Source organism: Diadema setosum, chromosome 8, assembly GCF_964275005.1.
Source record: "Diadema setosum chromosome 8, eeDiaSeto1, whole genome shotgun sequence".
Lineage (NCBI taxonomy): Eukaryota > Metazoa > Echinodermata > Echinoidea > Diadematoida > Diadematidae > Diadema > Diadema setosum.
This window is the reverse complement of record NC_092692.1, coordinates 40,672,428-40,692,344: the sequence shown is the minus strand read 5'-3', so window position 1 is coordinate 40,692,344 and position 19,917 is coordinate 40,672,428. Positions and strand designations below refer to the sequence as shown.

At 37.5% G+C, this 19,917-nt stretch overlaps 1 protein-coding gene across 1 annotated transcript in view; it reads right to left on the bottom strand.

Moving 5' to 3' along the window:
* LOC140231591 (DNA-dependent protein kinase catalytic subunit-like) overlaps positions 1–19,917 on the bottom strand; it is a 119,973-nt gene that overhangs the window by 55,088 nt on the left and 44,968 nt on the right. The window contains exons 36-46 of the mRNA XM_072311737.1: positions 19,098–19,221; positions 17,838–17,995; positions 8,665–8,767; positions 7,716–7,843; positions 5,652–5,859; positions 3,843–4,021; positions 3,266–3,434; positions 2,872–3,025; positions 2,052–2,227; positions 1,499–1,648; positions 440–550 (exon numbers count right to left, since the gene is read on the bottom strand). Coding sequence (XP_072167838.1) covers positions 440–550; positions 1,499–1,648; positions 2,052–2,227; positions 2,872–3,025; positions 3,266–3,434; positions 3,843–4,021; positions 5,652–5,859; positions 7,716–7,843; positions 8,665–8,767; positions 17,838–17,995; positions 19,098–19,221 — 1,660 coding nt within the window. The remainder of the gene's footprint in view (positions 1–439; positions 551–1,498; positions 1,649–2,051; positions 2,228–2,871; positions 3,026–3,265; positions 3,435–3,842; positions 4,022–5,651; positions 5,860–7,715; positions 7,844–8,664; positions 8,768–17,837; positions 17,996–19,097; positions 19,222–19,917) is intronic.

Genomic DNA, 19,917 nt, shown 5'->3' with positions numbered 1-19,917 from the left:
AAAACTTTGAGGGAGTTTTTAAATTATCTCTGACAATAACTTTAACAGTTTGAGTGATGGGCTCACAATACGTGTTTAATAGAAAGATTTAACCAACACTTACCACTTTATACCATATGAAGTTTGATTGTTACATTGTATATTATGAGTAATTAGTTGGAGGTGAGTAGCACTTTTTTTGTGTGTGTCAAAAGCATCATTATGCCACTTTAGGCATCCAGGCATACATTCCTACTCCTATTTGTTGGAAACTATTCTTTATTTGTTGGATGTTTCTATAGGTTGTTTCTATCCATATGTATTGGTCTATGTCAGATCAGGAATTACCGCTGCTTTGCCCTTTTCATCTACCAATTTGACGTGTATAACATAAAGTGTAGTAACTAAAATAAATCAAATTATATTTTTACCTCCTAAATCAATGACCTTTAGAGCTCACCTCTTGACAGTTGATTACCAGTCTGGCAATGAAGAGCTTGATGTTGACATTGGTGGCAGCAGCAGACAACTTCTTCTGGAGATTTGACATCCAGGTAGGCATTTCAGGTGCCTTTTAATATGAAATAGAGATTTAGCCAGGTAAGTGATTGTTTCATCTACCATACTTGATTTGTGATAACAGGATGGTGTGAAAAAAAAAAAAAAAAAAAATCTCTCATGACAACTACCATAAATTCCACATAGAAAATGGCACATGGACACTGTTCACTCTGGTCAAACATGATTTCAATGAAATTGGATGTATGTGAACATCAAAAATATCTTAAATGTCTTGAATCTTTATTGCTTCCCCATGAAGAGGTGTCAGAACATGACAGATATTAGAGTAAGTCAGTCCTACCAGAAAGCATAAACAAGAATGACAAGCAGGCTAACACATTTTGTGAAAAAAAAAAGGAAAAAAAAAACAATCAGAAATAACAACAAAAAAGCAGCTGCAAATTTAAACTGACAGGAAAACAAGCATTACAAGTCAGTGACCTGACTGAAATAATCATCAGGATTGATGGCACCTCAACTTGGTATAACAACTTCACAAAAACAAAAACACTTAACACCCTAATGAGAATTAATTAGCTGCAGGTGATGAGTGTGATTTCTATAAAATGCTCCCAATTTTGAAGCTGGAAATGCTCTCGTTTATTTCAGAGGGACTTTATCTGTTTTGACAAAGGTTCACAAAAATGTGTATAACATTAGAGCAGTGAAGTAAAAGTCTGCAATGAATGACCTTTGAGTAATGTTTGAGCACAATAGCCCTCTTGCAATATTAGGGCCAAGGTGTAGAAAGTTCATTTGCCTGGACACCAAACAACAAAGACATTGAATGGTGCATGTATTTTATATCCCTTCTTTTTTTTTTCTTTTTTTTTTTTTTTGATATTTCCTTCTGGCATGTGCCCTGTACTGAACATTTTACAGGTGTGAGGCCTGAGATAAATGCGTGAAGAGGTGGTATCATAGTATCACAAAATTGTTGAACAGACTGACATGTGACTCTGACCTCCTTATTAACCTCTGGGGTTATTTTGTTGGCAACCATGTGTTTGATGACAGCAGTCATGGTAGCCATGCACTCATGTTTATTCAGCTCATCTTGCTCCATCTCAAGGTAGTCTCCTCCTGGTGTTGACACTTGATGAGAGTCCTGATCAAATGAAATGAGATAGAAGGGATCTTGTCATCTTGGCATGGTAAATGATTCATCTATTCCTCTACAATAAGAAAATGATTAAACTAAAGAACAATCTTACCATTATTCATCATTTTGGGATAAGTCCTATTCCTTTTTTTCAAGAGAATGGTAATGCAATCTGTCACTGTATTTTATAACTCAGACTTCTTGCCAAACATCATACCATAAATATTATCAATCAATGGTGAAAGATGTACAAATGAAGAACAAAGAAAATAATTTTATTGCACCAATTAGAGATTTCAAAGTAGGATGAGTTCTGGGTTATTTAAAATGTACCCTGTCATCATAATGGGGGGGGGGGGGGGGGGGGGAAGAAGAAGACAAGATTGGAAGTACATAGTAAGAGACTGACCATTGTCCTAACCACTGATAGAGCCCCCTGGCTGCCTTGGCTGGATCCAGCTGCCTCCCTTTGACTCTCCATAGAGCTTGAGAAATGATGGACTCCGCTAGAAAAGTCAAACTGCTGTATGTCTTCACTCAGACTACTGTCTGACAAGTACTGGGATGACAAGTAATGGGCTGGTCCTGGCAATAACATATACACACATAGATCAATTAGATACTTCAGACCAGTAATAGATTCTCTCTCAGGAATATCACACAGATCACCGACACATAGGAGTAAAGGGGCATATGCTACTGTAACCATATCTGGCTAACTTAATTTCAAGAGTCCTACTTTTTTTTTCTCAACTTTCAAAAGAACATTGTGAAGACAAAGTTTGCTGCCAATCTCAGTGGTTATCTAAGGAACTGACACTTGTTTGCTGCCAATCTCAGTGGTTGACTGAGGAACTGACACTGTTTGTCCATCTGACATTTAGCACTGTTCTTTTGTCCATTCATTGTCTAACCCTTGTACTACAAAGGTTAGAGAATAAATGGACAAATACCTTCCTAATACACTTCCACATCTCTAGTTACCCAGAATGGGTTCTCAAGGTATAAATACAAGATATAGGTAGAAGGTATTTATATTCTGAGCAGCTTACTTGCACTGTTACATACGGCAATTAACTCGAAATCAACTTGATGAATACTTCAGTGAACAAAACAAATCATTATCTATATCATGCCTTTTACCCATTCCTAGACATTATGTGATGAGTGTCCGAGATACTAAAATGCTGCTTTAAAGGATGATATTCAAAGAATAATGCTCCTCGTACCTGACACAAAGCCAGAATCCTCCACGCCGACTGTCTCCCTCGCTTGGCTTCGGATTGCTACAAAACGTTTCTTGCGTTCAAACGGTGAGTCCAACTCAAGATCAAAGGTGTACTGCTTGTGTACATCCAGCAAATTATCCAACAAGAATTGGCCCTGAGTATGATTTAAGACAAGCTTACCAAAAATTATCAATTAACTTCTTTGGCATAAAACACGAGTAAAGAAATGTATGTTGCTTCTTACAAGTCTAAATTATCCTTTGAAATATGTTTAAACTACATGCGTATGATCCAAATGCACAATTCACATTAATTGAAAAGAAAAAGCCATCCAAATAACAATTAAAAAAAAAAAAAAACACACACACAGATGGAAGGAAAGAAGTTGTAGTACCTTTGCAATGTTGTCACTGAAGAGGAGTCCATTGTAGAATTTGAGATCACTCTGAACACAGCTGATGATGGCAATGATAGCATTGTAAGCAGCACAGTGGAACTGACGCCTTAGCTCCACGGCAACCGTCTCTCCTCGACAATCCTCACTACGAGAGCTGTGAGCAGCCCTGTATGCAAACACAATAAATGAGTTGAGGTAACCTTGCAACTCACATAATAAACATACCATGCTCAAAATATATCTTTTGTCATAATTATATAAAGTTGTTCAACAACATGTCATCAGAGATCTTACATGACAATAACAGTTTCTACCTTGACATATGGTGATTTGGATTCATCAGCATACAGATTGAGAACAGGACTCATTGACCTGATGATAATGATAACTTTCCCATTCATGGCTACAGGAACAACATGCATTGAATTCACATGTTCTGCTTATACTAACAATAACCCTGATAATCCATCCAAACTGACTGGAATAAATGAAAACAGTGCCCAAGGTATGAGTAATTTTCTTCTTCTATTTTCTAATCTTGTCTATTATTTTAATGCAGTGTGAGCTGACTTACTTGTTTAAGGCTGCAGTCATTTCATTGCCTTTCCCGACTTTGCCATGGCAGTACTCTCTGTTGATGACTGACTGTTCAGTGTATAAGTCTTCTCTGCTCAGCTTGGAGTAGAGCAGTTCCACCAACTCAAAGTAGCAGATCTTGCACACAAGCTGGTTCTCAAAAGCCTGAACTGGGTTCTACAACAGCATTAAATCAAACCATGTCTAAATATTTCCTTCATTCCACACACATATACATGTACACACACTGACCTCTGGGGTACACCTTTGTTCTCTACTTTAACCTGTTCTAAACACCCATTAGGTAGCCTCAGTAAGGACAGACACATAAAGACACATATGCACATAGACACATATGAAAATTCTGAAATCAAAAGACTCTCTTGCTACCATGTATTTCATGTAATACTAGAATACTTTCTAAGAGATATCACTCACCAACACTGTGCCGTAGTGAAACCAACTGAGACAGAATTTACTCCTCCAGAAATGTCTTGATCTGTTGCTTTTAAGATTCCCAACAGACTTTATGCATGCTATACCCTATTATCCCAGTAGGTTAACTTACTAAGATTACACATCCTCATTAGAATCACTGCATTGTAGGTCAACATATGAGGATTAACATTTTAACCTTAACCAGACCGGGCTTTTTGGGGTGTTCTGGGGTGTTCTGTGGCCAGGGGAGGGCTGATTCAACCCCCCTCCCCCCATCCCCTGAGATCTCGGCCGTCAATCGCGCAATCGCCATGAAAATTGTCACATGTATTACCTCTAGCGTAATCTACCAAGAAATTATATTGATTAATAATGCTAATATATGCATAAAATCATACATTGTGCTCTAAATCAGAAAGTAAAGCTCCTAGAATCCTAATTTTTGATGATTCTCTGTAGCATTCCTAAAAATGTACTTGAAAAAAAAGATCTGGTATCAAATTTAATTTCATATGTATTTTATTGTTTTATGAATTTCTTATTGTTTTTCGACCATTTGTTTTATCATTTTTTTTTCGCAAAATTTATGACAGAACCTATTTCAAGCATAATTATGCTAAAATTAATTGATTTCAGTCTATGAAAGTGAAAATAATCATATCTTTATGAATAAGGCGAGAAAACTTCATTTGCATAGACTTTATATACAAAATCATGTTTTTGAGCCATTTTCGGTCTGACAGGCATGTAGAAAAGGTCGTGCAGCGTCGTAACATTATGAGCGATTTTTGTGAAAATGGTTTTGAAAGATGTGCGAGACTTAAAAGTAAAAAGTCAGGAATGGTGCGGTCAAAAAATTTCGCGCGGGCAGAATAGTCATAAAAAATTTCGCGCGGACAGAATAGTCATAAAAAATGTCGAGGCGGGTTACAACCCCCCCCCCCCCCCCCACCAGCCTTTTTAGGGTTAAAACAAATCAACCAACCAGGCATTTCACACATAACATAACACATTAATGATAATAGCCATGAAGGCTCAGTATGCTGGGTAATAATGATGCTCCAAACTCTATTGTTTGCTTGATATTAACAAGTGCTTTATCATTTCCACACATTAGAACCCATGGCTCCCCATCTACACTTGTAATTTCAAATCTTTCTTCTTCTTCTTCTTTGTTTGTTTGTTTGTTTGTTTGTTTGTTTGTTTTGGGTTTTTTTTTTTTAACATCATTGATACCAATCAGCTTTGACCACACCCTGTATATAGATCTACAATGTAGAGATGACTTCCAGGCTACACCATGTTGTAATTATCAATTTTGTTCCACTACTTTGAATTAGTATTAATGACACAATATTTCCATACCAACCTTGACAACTTTGGCCTCCAGGACGCTTAGAATCTCATGAATGTGACTTTTGTAGAAGGTGATCATCGCCTGCTGGGAGGCCTGCCTGAGGAGAGGTACACAGACTCGCTGGATAGCAGCCAAACGAACCTCTTTGGGGTAACGCTTCTCTTCCCTGAATATCTGGAATGGAACATTGGCTGCTGCTGCCTGCTTCTCTGGGTTCAGCCTGGCAGCAGGCAGAGTGAAAAAAAAAAAATTTATAGAAAGCAGACACCAAAATATTCACAAGGATCAAGGGGGAAAAAAAAGATTTGCAAGGGAAGGCAAAAAAGATTTACTGAGGGGGGGGGGGGGAGGGGGGGTAAAGAAAACAAACAAACAAAAAAGGTATTGTATTTACAGGTGGCAGTAAAAAAAAAAAAACAAGGAAAAGTAGAAATTACGCGGTGCGTAATATATGTCCCCGCCGGAAGTAGCATTTTGTAGCAAAATGTACAATAAAGGTCAAAAATCAAGGTCAAAGGTCAAAGAAGTCAAAGGTCAACATTCTGTGTAGAAGTTTTGAAGCGCTCACCTAGTGCCATCACATAAAGCAAACGGAATCGAAATCGGGTTAGAAATGGCGAAGGAGTAGCATTTTGTAGCAAAATGTACAACAAAATGTAGGTCAAAAATGAAGGTCAAAGGTCAAAGGTCAAAATTCTGTGTAGAAGTTCTGAAGCCCTCACCTAGTGCCATCACATAAATCAAACAGAATTGAAATCGTGTAAGAAATGGCGAAGGAGTAGCATTTTGTAGCAAAGTGTACAATACAGGCCAAAAAATCAAGGTCAAAGGTCAAAGAAGTCAAAAGTCAAAATTCTGTGTAGAAGTGTTGAAGCCCTCACCTAGTGCCATCACATAAAGCAAACAGAATCGAAATCGGGTTAGAAATGGCGAAGGAGTAGCATTTTGTAGCAAAGTGTACAATACGGGTCAAAAAATCAAGGTCAAAGGTCAAAGAAGTCAAAGGTCAAAATTCTGTGTAGAAGTGTTGAAGCCCTCACCTAGTGCCGTCACATGAAGCAAACAGAATCGAAATCGGGTTAGAAATGGCGAAGGAGTAGCATTTTGTAGCAAAGTGTACAATACAGGCCAAAAAATCAAGGTCAAAGGTCAAAGAAGTCAAAGGTCAAAATTCTGTGTACAAGTTTTGAAGCCCTCACCTAGTGCCATCACATAAAGCAAACGGAATCGAAATCAGGTTAGAAATGGTGAAGGAGTAGCATTTTGTAGCAAAATGTACAATACAGGTCAAAAATCAAGGTCAAAGGTCAAAGAAGTCAAAGGTCAAAATTCTGTGTAGAAGTTTTGAAGCCCTCACCTAGTGCCATGATATAAAGCAAACGGAATCAAAATCGGGTTAGAAATGGCGAAGGAGTAGCATTTTGTAGCAAAATGTACAATATAGGTCAAAGGTCAAGGTCAAAGGTCACGACTGAAATTCTGTGTAGAAGTTTCAAAGCTCCAATGTAGTGCTATCATATAAAGCAAACAGAATCAAAATTGGCTCATAAATGACAGAGAAGTAGCAAATTGAAGATTTTGATCACACACGGACGCACACACGGACGGACACACGGACTGACGGACGGACGGACGGACGGACGGACGGACACACAGACGGACACACAGACGGACACACACACGTACGGAGCCCGTTTCATAGTCCCCTGCTCGAACTCGTTCGGCGGGGACAAAAAAATACAAAAGGAAGGCAATCTCATCAACTTGGATAAATGGATCTGAGTTTGAGCATTAACTTGCCAAAAATCATTCTTGAAGTCTTATAAAACAGCCCTACCTGTCCTAAAGTTTACATCACTGATCTTCAATGTTTCATTCTAAACAGTAGGCTATAGAAGGCTGCAACATGCCTCCAATATAAAGCATAGGGGATAGCACTTGTAATCAGAACATTCAGCTATCAAATGTATTGTAATCATGTTTCACATACAAGAAAACATTCAATTAACAATAGACATGTATGCACAAGTACTTCTGAAATCTTCTACGAGATGAATGACATCAAGGTGGATTTACCGTTTAGAGAAAGAAGCCAGTGCATCTTGGATTTTGTCTTCATAGACATGTCTTTCATCTCGGCACAGGATACTGATGACTAGCTCAAGGAGCATCAGACTTCCAGTAAGGACTAGGGATGTCAAGATCTACAACACAACAATGTATTCCATTTACAAGACAAGACTCAAAGGATATGATTTATGCAGAATGCAAATTACTCATAACTGTAAGAGAAATGTTTATAGTCTGCCTAGTGCACCCTACAAGAAGAAATTCAATGAATGTAAACTATATCACTGCAGTATCTGGATACATGTCATACAACCATTGCCATAATATAGTCATTCAAGTATGCATGAGAGATCAGCAAAGCTTACATATTGATTGGTAATAATACACCCCTGGCAGTCCTTCATAGAGTATCATTTTCTTTGTACAAGTGTTTTCTTTCTTTTTGTTTTGACTTTTGCCTCAGTACACACTAAAGCCTTCATTTGTCTTATTAGACCACAAAGTAGCTATTCCTTCTTATAATTTGCCGCTTTGATTCATTTGTTAATAAATATACATTTTTGCTGCAGCCTTTTGCAAATTAAATCACTTTTTCCTCCAGTATTTTGAAAGAACAAATGAAAAAGAAGGAAGCGGTATGATAGCTGGTTACTGAGACATCAATACACATCCAACAACATATTTTGTTTAAACACACACAAAGCATTGTGCATGGTAGTAAAATACTATGCCTCCTGAAAAATGACACTTTGAAATGTACAATAGCACCTGCTAACTTATAATCACTTGTAAAACAATGTCACACAGATAAACTTACACAAATATCTTAATCACTTGTAAAACAATGTCACACAGATAAACTTACACAAATATCTATGATCTATTAAGACATGTGATAACTGAGGCAATTTCCTGGAGGAAAAAAAAAGACTAAAATCAACTATCTTAATGCTACCTTGTTAAGAGCCATGATGTAATCATTGTACTTGGGACTACCAGGACTAAACTCTGATGAATGGAGAGGGAAGTGAGTAGCAGCCAGTGTGTCCAATGCTTCCCTGCCAGGAGTCAAATACAAAGTTAGATTATCATTATCACTCATGTTTTACATCATATGCAACCTCTGATGAAGCAAGCAATTGAAAGTGTGTAAATAAACAATTAGCATGACACTGTTTTTCTTGATATGTTGCACCTTCAGAAAATAAAAATCCCACCACATATCAGCTTACTCTTGCATGTTTCCTGCTTTGCTAAATCTATCTAATATCTTATCTATAAAATTAATATTTCCTTGTGAAATTAGCATCATAAATCATACTATAATTCGAGCAACATTTGTCTGTCTGTTTGTTCCTCTACTCCTCCAAGGTCCTTGGTCCGATCTCCATCAAACTTAGTGGGTGGATGCAGGTTGACCGCGAAATTGCCCTTGAGGGGTTCATTTTTGGAAAGGTCAAGGTCACTGGGGGTCAAAGGTCAAAGAACTTCTAATCTCCATCAGCTGCAATAATCAGACACCCAATAGAGGGCGCTATATATGGGGATTCCCCCAGAAATATCCTCGATGGGGATTTCCAAGTTGTAGGCCTACTTATGCTTCCAGCAAGTTTGGCCAAGATCGGACCAGTAGCGCAAAACAGTTATTTGACCTCCGTTGACCCAGTGACCGTGACCATTTCTGGGGGAATCCCCATAGAGGATTTCTGGGCACTGGCTGAAGCCAAACAAGCATGATACATGTACTTCATCATAGCCCCCCATGCCCCACTTCGGCTGATTCAGCACTCCACGGGTACATTGACTAGTCTGTAAAATGTATTTAGAGAATTCCTTCTTTTGGAAAGGAGCCAGAGGAAGCTCAGTGAGCTCATTGAGCGCAATGTGTCAACTCTCCATGACATCCAGGTAACCATTGACACCAAGTTTGCTGAGCTTCAACATTTGTGACCCGCTACAACAATATGGTCCTAAAGTCGCGCACGGTCCAAGCCGTGAAAATCGAGTTTGAAGTTAGAGCATCAAAATTGGTCAAAACTTACGATTTCCTGAATTTGACATATTATTAGAGTCTGACATGTCTTCTATCATCTGTCGAAATTTTGAAGCAAAATGATGAAAGGAAAGACCAAAAAATAGCGTTTTTCTGGGCCATGTTTTTTGGGCGTTTCAACGAAGCAGAAACTGGTTCGAACATTTGGATTGAGCGCCACACATAGGCTCCGCCCCTAACAACAACCAGAGTGATCTCATTGGTCAGTTTGCTGCTTGCCGCTAACTGAAGCGTGAAGCGCGCACACTGCCCAGTCGACTGGTGCGTGCGGGTGGGTTGCGCTATGCCTAGCCGCTTCTCCTGACATCCTGGTCACTGATTGGTCGGTGAGGAGACCGCCGATGCTGTGTTTGAATGAGCATTTCGGGGGTTGCTAGGGCTTAACTTCTATTGTCCGGAGGTGAATACTGACTTGCGTGTCTCTTGATTGTGATTGCGTCGCAAGGAGAACTTTTAGGGCGCTTTTCTCGAAACAGTGATTTCCCAGACGTCTTACATGCTCTCTTTTAAACATCGATATCTCCGCAGCCGATTATTTTTATAAGACGTGTTATATATCAATTTAAAGTAGAAAGATTAGGGAATTGTGTCATGCAATTTTCAAATAATCGACCTCGCCCGACTTTAGGATCATTTTGTTGTAGCGGGTCACATTTGCAGTCAACAATAGATGCACATGAGGAGAAAATCAACAGGATGGAAGCCAGCCTCAACAACCTGGAACAATATTCAAGGCGCAACAACATCCATGTCCTTGGGATCGCAGAGAAGGATGGCGAAGATACTGACCAGATCGTGTGCGGACTCGCCCAGGAGTTGGGTCTACAGATGTCAGCACACGATATCGATCGCTCTCATAGAGTTGGGAAACCACCTGCTCTACAGAACCGGTATGCGGACGCCCTACGCTCAGGTGCTTCAAGGTCACAGCCTCCTCATGCCCAACCCCCTCACCGACCCATTATTGTCAAGTTCACCTCATACAAGCCGAAACAAGCCTTGATAAAGGAAAGACGGAAACTGAAGGGCACAGGAAAAGTCATCATCGAGGATCTGACATCAACAAACGCTGCACTGCTCAACACGGCACACAAACACCCCAAAACAGTAAACGCGTGGTCTGTGGATGGCAGGATCTTCGCATCAGTAAAGGACTCCCGGAACAAGGAAAGGAAAAAGCTCATTTCTTGCCTTAACGACCTAAAAAATCTTACATAATTGTATAGACAGTTGTACTTTTTTCCCCCACATATGAACTGCATGATCTAAAAATGACTCCGTCATACTTGTATTTTATCATCATGGTTCCCTGACCGATATACGAAGGTTTTCTTTTGTGAACATTCTTTTTTTTTTTCCTCAAGTGATTTTTATTGTATTTCTGTTCCCTCTTTGACAGGTGTGTGCGTGTGTGTGTGTTTGTGTGTTTGTATGCTTGTGTGGGTTTGTTGTTTGTGTGATATACAATTGTATGATGCCTAGTCGTGCTACCATCTTAGATATATTAAGCAGTACTGATTGTCAGAGTCTCTCGGAATATTGGTTACCTTTTCATACAGATAATGCAGAGTGTAATAATGGGCCTGTGCATTCTTATTTTACTCCAGATGAATACAATAAGTTTGATAGTCAATGTAAGGTTAATAGTTCTTCTGCTCAGGAATTTTCTTGTGTACATGTAAATTGCAGAAGTATAAATAGTAATTTTGATAATATGAATATGTTTTTGGATGGTATTGAAAGAAAATTCACTGTTATTGGTGTAACTGAGACATGGTTATCCACTCACAATCAAATGTATGATATAGATGGTTATAATTTCATTGTAAATGGAAGAGCTGAAGGTAGGAGAGGTGGTGGAGTAGGAATTTACATAAAAGATGGTGTTGATTTTAAAAGAAGATGGGACTTTGATATAAGTACAAATGTTATAGAATCTATTTTTATTGAGATCTTACATTCATCAAAAAGTATCATATTAGGAGTAATATATCGCCCCCCTGCGCATTCTGTACAATCATTTCTTGATGTATTTGTGCCAATTTTAGTAGGGACAGTGATTTTCCGTGATCGCGGAAAACGGACGGAAAACGCGGAAACGGCCATTTGAAACGGAAAAAGTAATCCACACGGAAAATCACGGAAAATCACTTTTCAACAAAATAAAACACATGAAAGTAAAGATAAATCCAACAGAAGCTGTAAATTAATCATTATTACATGTCCACGATATTCACAGACTGCGGAGACTTGAGTTTCAATAACTGTCGAACACTTACTCAATCCAACACCAACTGAAAGTCCATTTATATTCCAAAACACAATGTGTGTCTCGCCGAATAATGTGTGATGATAAAGCCAGTATTTTGGCAGTAAAAGTAGCGGCAACAGAAGAAACTGCTGTTTTCTGCTCGCGGTAAGCTGCCAGCAGGTGAGTCGAGTGGTGACTTGCTATGCCTGCCTGCTCCACATGTGTCGTGTGTATAGAGCACAATGCATGATGTGAACACCAACTTCACCAGAAAAAAAAAAAGAAAAATCCCACGATGCCAAGGTGCCAGACTGGGGAATGGGGAGGGGTGGACAGAGAGAGAGACCATTCAACAGAAGAAACCGCGCGTATTGGCGCATTCTTGGAGGTCATGAACTGTCTGGGGTGTTGGAGATGAACTGGGAAAGAATGTTTACCGGTAATTAAAGATAGCTCAAGTCGAAGCCACAGGGCGAAGACCCAGGATTACAAATGTAATGATTTTATATTTCTTTCGTTTAAGCTCACTCACCTGCGATATTTGATGAGCTTAATTTAGGTGTTTGAATGTCACATTTTTATGAGATTGTAACTATGTGTAATACAATACTATAATACCTATTGATTTATCAATCTGTAAAACACAAGTGTGACTACCAGTGACAATAAAAAAAAGACTTGTATTTGTTTTCTGCCGAGATTTTTTTTTTTTGTCTTCATCCTAACACTTTCAAGTTCATATGAAATTTCTGATGTTTTTACTGCAGCATCAACAGTCTAAAATAAATTACTGAAATATTGTCTAATTGCATTTGAAATATGAGATGTGGATGATCGTCCACATTGATTTGTACCCTCTAAATTTGACATTTCATATGAATATAGTAGGCAATGTTTCAGTAAATTCTGAAGCTTTGTGAATCATGAAATTTTTGGCAACCATCCATTTGAACTTCAGGCATGAAAAGTTCATAAGAATCAGCAAAAACAACTCAACAGATCAGAGATAGAGTTCCTTCGAATTGAGAAGTAGCACGCAGATTTGCTGGGCGTGAGACCACAAGGATCAGCTTTGTTTTGAGATTGTCACAATCGTGTTGTCACCGAGTATCGGGAAGTTCTCACAAACTCAAGGATCACCTCTCCCTGCCAACTCCAACATGTTGCTCCCCAACAACGTGCATGGTTGAATGCATGGCGTCTCGATGTCACCGTCTATAGGTACCCGAGGCTGCTTTGTATTTGTCTTGGAATATTGATTCATTTCTTGCCATGACATGAGTGTAGTAATCTTTTTGCATGGCTATGTAAAAATTTGTGACACTCAACTCGTCTTTTTGATGTTTTTCTTTCAGTCCAAAAGGAAGACAAAATAGTATCATGACGTTTGCAATTGTTCAAAAGGTCTGCTATTGATAACTCACAGACTAATCACCAAGGGGCTGTTCCCAGGCCCTCCCTCCTCCAGTCGAGCAATCTACACGCGCGCGCAAATTCCTCTGCCATGTGGTTTGCCAGCCAGCTGTCGGAATGTGCTCTGAAGTTACATGGCAGCCTGGCCTGGCTGGCATGAATGGGTGTCGAGTTTCAATCAATATCTACTGTTGTTTTATTCTTGTATTTGAACATGTCGTTTCACCTGACAGAAACACGGAAATCGGGAAGGTGTAGGGGAGAGGTTTTTGTTGTGTTGCAGTGTGTGTGTGTGTGTGTGTGTGTTTCCTCGGTTTTTTTTTCTTTGTTTTTTTTTGTTTTTGTTTTTGTTTTTGTTTTGTTTTGTTTTGTTTTTTTTTTTTTGTTTTTTTTTTTTTTGGGGGGGGGGGGGGGGACCCGAGGCCAGAGTGAGGAAAGATCAGAGTGAAATGAGTGCTAGTTTCTTGTCTGGATTATTGACTGAAGAATGATAAATTGATTGTTCCTTTAGTGCTGAAATTTTTTATCTGTTTAGACCTTCTGAAGGAATAAAAAGACTTGACTAGACAGTAATAAGTCACTTGACTAGCAAGTCAAGAAAGAGGACATAATGATAGTTGTTGATACTGCAGGCCACGCTTTGATAGTGATACACAAATATGTAATGTCCCACTGCATGATTAACTGGATTACAATGTATAAAAGATTTAGATAGATTGATTGTTCTTTTAGTGCTGAAGTTTTTATCAACACTGCTTATTAAACTGATTATCGTGTATTCTGTTTGCAGCTTCTAAAGGAATAAAAACACTTGACTAGTACGTCACTAGTTGAGACTCAGAGACTTACTTCACTTTGTATATTTTTTTTTTTAATTTGTAGACAGCAGTGTAAACAGTCGTGTAAACAGCAGTGTAAACAGCCCTCTTTATCATTGCCATAATTAACCTCGCAGATTTACACATTACGCAATACTCTTCGAACATTATCACTGTGGCAGCCTAAACCGCCATTTGGCAACCTAAACCACCCTTTGGCAACCTAAAAAACTATAGGTTGCCCGGCTGGCAACCAAGGAAAAAGGTTAAGTGAGATCCCTGTGCATGTTTTGACAGTCGAAATAAATAAATTGTAATCCTGATGTTTCATTTCATTTGTCTTCATGGGTGTGTGGTACAGAGGTTGGAAATCATCAGGTATACACTATGCATAACATGTATGAATGTATACGCGATTACACAGGTACACAAACTTCAAATAGCAATCATTTAATTTTTGTTCATTTTTGCATGCAAATACATGTAAATGGAATTTGCATTTTTTGTGTGTACAATTCATATGGGAAAACGGAATTTCCGTTTTTTCACCATGTTGAAACGGAATTCATGATTTTCTGAAACGGAAAAGGCAATTTTTTGAAACGAAAATCACTGCCCCTATTTTAGATGCTGTAAATAGAGAAAATAAGATCTTATATCTGGCTGGTGACTATAACATAAATTTATTGAATGCTCAGTCTTGCCATCATGTAAATGATCTTTTGGATGTATTAGTAACATACTCATTGTCTCCTTTGATTTACAGTCCCACTCGTATTACCGAAACTACACAAACTCTTATAGATAATGTTTTCACAAATGATATTAGTGATATTTATTCTGGAATATTTTTAACGGATATCAGTGATCATCTCCCAATATTTTTCGTAACAAAATATCATGTTACAAATAATAACAAAGGGAAGTTATGTTTCAGTGTGCGGGAGTATAATGAGAGAAATGTGTTGAAATTTGTACATGATGTTAGTGTCGCTGATTGGACAATGACAAATCAGGATGCAAATATTGCTTATGAATTATTTTTAAGAAAGTTTCTTGGTATTTATACTTCATGTTTTCCTAAAAAGAAAATTGAATATAATAGTGTTCATAAGAATAAACCATGGTTTACAAAGGAATTAAAGAGAATGTGTAAAAAGAAACATATATTGTATCGGAAATATTTACAAAACAGAACTCAGTATAGACTGAGTGCATACAAAACATACCGTAACATTGTAAATAATAAAGTAAAGATTGTTAAGAGGAATTATTATATGAATAAATATACCTCTGCAAATGGAAATATGAAAAAAATGTGGAATGTTATAAACGAATTATTAAATAAAAAGGATTGTCATTGTACCTATCCTACCAAGATAATGTGGAATGATCACCCAATGCAATCAACAGATGATATTTGCAATGTTTTTAACGATTACTTCACCGATATCGGTTTTACTTTTTCATCACAGTTTGAGCAATCGAATGATTTTAAAAAATATCTGATAATAACTGATAGCACTGCTTTTTTTCCACCCATTGTTCCAAAAGAGATCATTGAGATTGTAACATGTTTGAAAAATGGTAAAAGTTCTGGGTTTGATGAAATACAAGCTGATATGATAAAAAAAAGTTATACATGTAATTTGTTATCCATTGAGTGAAATATTCAATTTATCTATATCTACTGGTGTTGTTCCAGACAAACTAAAAGTTGCTAGGTTAGTGCCTGTTTATAAGAAAGGGAAGAAAGATGATGTTTCCAATTATCAACCCATTTCAATACTGCCTGTTTTCTCCAAGGTTTTAGAGAAATGTGTGTACAATAGATTGTATAATTTTTGTAATGAATGCAATATAATATCACCTCATCAATATGGTTTTAGAAGTGGGCATTCCACGTCCCAAGCTTTATTGGAATTCATACATAAAGTTGTTAATGTTTTTGATAGAAAAGAAATAATGGTTGGCCTATTTATCGATTTAAGTAAGGCCTTTGACACAATGGACCATACCATATTGATACAAAAATTATTTAACTATGGAATTTGTGGTGTTTTATTACAATGGTTCACAAGTTATCTGACTAACAGAAAGCAATATGTGCAATTGAATGATAGACAATCTCAGCAGAAAACCGTAATGTGTGGAGTACCCCAGGGTTCTATCCTTGGGCCATTATTATTCATATTATATGTAAATGATATGTGCAATATTTCAGACAAGCTTGAAATTATTCAGTTTGCTGATGACACATGTGTTCCTGTCACACTGTAATTCTGATGTTTTACAATATACATTTAATTATGAGATAAGAAAATTGATAGAATGGTTGCAAGTAAATAAGTTGGCATTGAATATAAATAAAACTAATTATATGGTGTATTCAAATAAGTATATAAAGAAAGATGATATTGTGATTCATATAAATGAAAATAGAATATTACGTGCCTCTCAGGTAAAATTTCTTGGGGTTGAAATTGATGACTGTCTGTCATGGAAGGAACACACTGGTGTCATCTGCAAAAAGATATCACAAAGTATTGGGATTCTAAACCGACTACGGTCCTACTCCAGATCTTTGTTATTATTATTGTATAACACCCTCATTATACCACATTTGAATTATTGTATTTTAGCATGGGGGAAATCTAGCGTGCATAATATGCAGAGACTGTTTAAATTACAAAAGTGAGCTATTAGAATAGTCTCGCATTCATTGTATAGGGCGCCCTCCTTGCCAATTTTTTCTTCTTTGTCTATTTTAACTGTGTATGACATGTATTTATTACAGAGTGCAATATATATGTACTTATGTTATAATTTCACCTGTATCACAACTTGGGTATTTCAAATTAAACAAAGATAATCATAACTATGGCACAAGAAATTGTACAAATTTTTACTTGCCTATGATTCGTACATCCTCTTACAAAAAGTCGATATTCTTTCAAGGTCCACAAATCTGGAATTCTATACACTCTGATGTGAAATGTAAAAAGACAGTAACAAGTTTTAAGAAAGCATTCAAGCGTATTTTACTTGAAAAGTATTCTGGAATTAGCTCAATATCATTCTGAATTAATAGTAGAGGAGCATGACAGGGGTGTGTTTGTGTAAATGGCATCTTGTGTATTGTTAATGTGCTCGTGTATGTTTTGTTTGTGTACGTGTATGTATGCGAATATGCGCGCGTGTTGCTGACTTTTTTTCTTTTTTTTTTCCAGTTACTGGTTATAGTTTGTAGAAAGAAGAGACAATACACTGTATTTACTTTCCCGGGGTTAGTTTTAAATAAGGCCCAGCGCCCTCTCATTAACCCCTTCACTTGATAACTTTGGTTGTTTGTCTGCTTGTTTGTCTATTTTGTCACTTTTCATGTTATATTTGTTATGCTATTGTCACATTTTTTATGTATGCATGTTTTATTAAGTGAAAATAAATGAAATGAAATGAAATGACAAAAGTGTGCCTACTCTCACGACAAATGGGGCATGCAAACATGTTGTCCTTTTTTGTATACATGAAACTAAGTAAACACTGTAGGAAAAGAAAGCAATGATTTGCTATTCACACAAAAATGTACTCACTTCAGCCGTTTCTCCTCTCTCTCAGGCACAGTGACAAAGAAGTAGAGAATATCAAGGGCCTTTGTCTTCCAGGCAAGAGATTTCTTGGGGTCCTTCAGCAGGCCAAGATAACCCTCAAACACTGTGCTGAATGCTGGGTGAGTCGGGTCTTGAACATGCTGAACACGAACAAGGGTAACTCTATTAAAGTAACCTTCACAAACTGTGATAAATTTTGGATGAAACTTAAACTTGATTGTCTTAAATGTGGAATACCACTCTCGTATCTACAAAATGTCAAATGTTCAGGAGAGAAAAAAAACATGGCAGCCAAAGCACTGTATCCAATAGGATAGACATTCCTTTGACATGCCGTGGTGGCCTCATTTTTTGGGTAAGAGATCTAGGATTTGGACAGGACATCACTCAACTGATTATCTGACCATTAATCCAAAAAAGTCATTTTCACCAAAATTGCAAATACAAGGTCTTATCACCCCAGCAACGATATATACATGTCATGAATATTCAATCAGAAAAAGAATGACATTCATGCAACAACAGCTGCATTTAAGGTTGGCTTAGATGGGTCTACAGCAATATAGAAGGACTAAAATGGCTAGAGGAGGATATTAGTTGCTCCCAAATCTTTAAAAAAAGAGGGAGAGACAAGATAGGACTGTAACATAATAGTGGAAAACTACAGCATGGTTAGCAAAGAAAATGCTCATAAAATCATGAAATAATCTTCAAGTTAAAGTTTGTACCAGTTTGAATGGTGTGCAAAGTACTCCATATGGTTCACTGCGCCCACTGGATATTTGGTTTAGATAGCATTTCCAATTTTATTAACACTAATAGGCATATAGAGTTTATGGATTTCCCAATTATTCATTGCTTACACTGAGTGTCTGGTGTAGACAGCATTTCTTATGGTTCAATTCCTTTATGGGGTGTCTGGTGTATTTGGCATTCCCTATGGTTAACTGTTACCAACATATGTTTGATGTTAGTAGAATTATGTTTGTTTGGTGTACATTGTTGACTTGCTTGATCTTGATTTTAGTTCACATCTCCTGTAGGTGTTCCAGGCTCTTGAGCTTGCAGCAGGCAGCTATAATCCTTAACACCAACTCTCCATGCTACTCTCTTCAATGGGTCAATGTGTGTCAAGTTGCATATTTTTACATCCACCTTGCACATGGCAGAGCTCATTGTGTCCACTTGATGTGCCATGTACACTGTGGGTAGAGTCATCTGACTCACAGCTTTGTTTCTTACCTTGCAGTCAATCTGTAGAACTTTTCTGTTGAGACTCAGAATGAAGTTATCCTTGTCATCCCCTCCTAGGTTTGTCAAGACATCCCATTGGGTTAAGACTGCACTGTGGATAGCCATCCCATACCTGACAGCATACATATATCAAACATTATTCAACAGATATATCCCACATGTCATCCCATGGTCTTCTTTTGCATCAAGCAGCTGTATTAACTACTGATTAGTCTCAAACACACACAAACACAAATGATATGCATCGCCATGCTTATTGCTGATTTATACTATTAAACTAATTATGGAATTTTTAATTTCTTTCAAAATTCCATGCTCTATTGACTACATTTGCGTTTTTTTTTAGTACGTACCAGCCATAACAATATCACATGCAAAACCTTTACTTTCTTTATGCACCATGTTCTTTATCAAATCCAATAACAGACAGCAAATTACATTCAAGAACCTACCACTCTCTCTTGAACTAAGTTTGTACAGTGGATGCAATCTTGTAAGTGTAAAGCAATTTGCTATGTTATGGTGAAATACATCAATGTGCTATTGACAAAGAGTCTAACTATCAATACAGACACCATACAACAGGACATATTTTGAGGAGATATGGCAACATACATGATTGGTCAATCACAACAAACTTTGCTGGACACCTGATTGGTAAATCAAAGTAATCTTTGTTGGATGACTGACTGTTCAATCACAACGAAATTTCACTTTGCTGGACATCTGACTGGTCAATCACCGTAAACTTTGCTGGACACCTGATTGGTCAATCACAACAAACTTTGTTGGACACCTGATTGGTCAA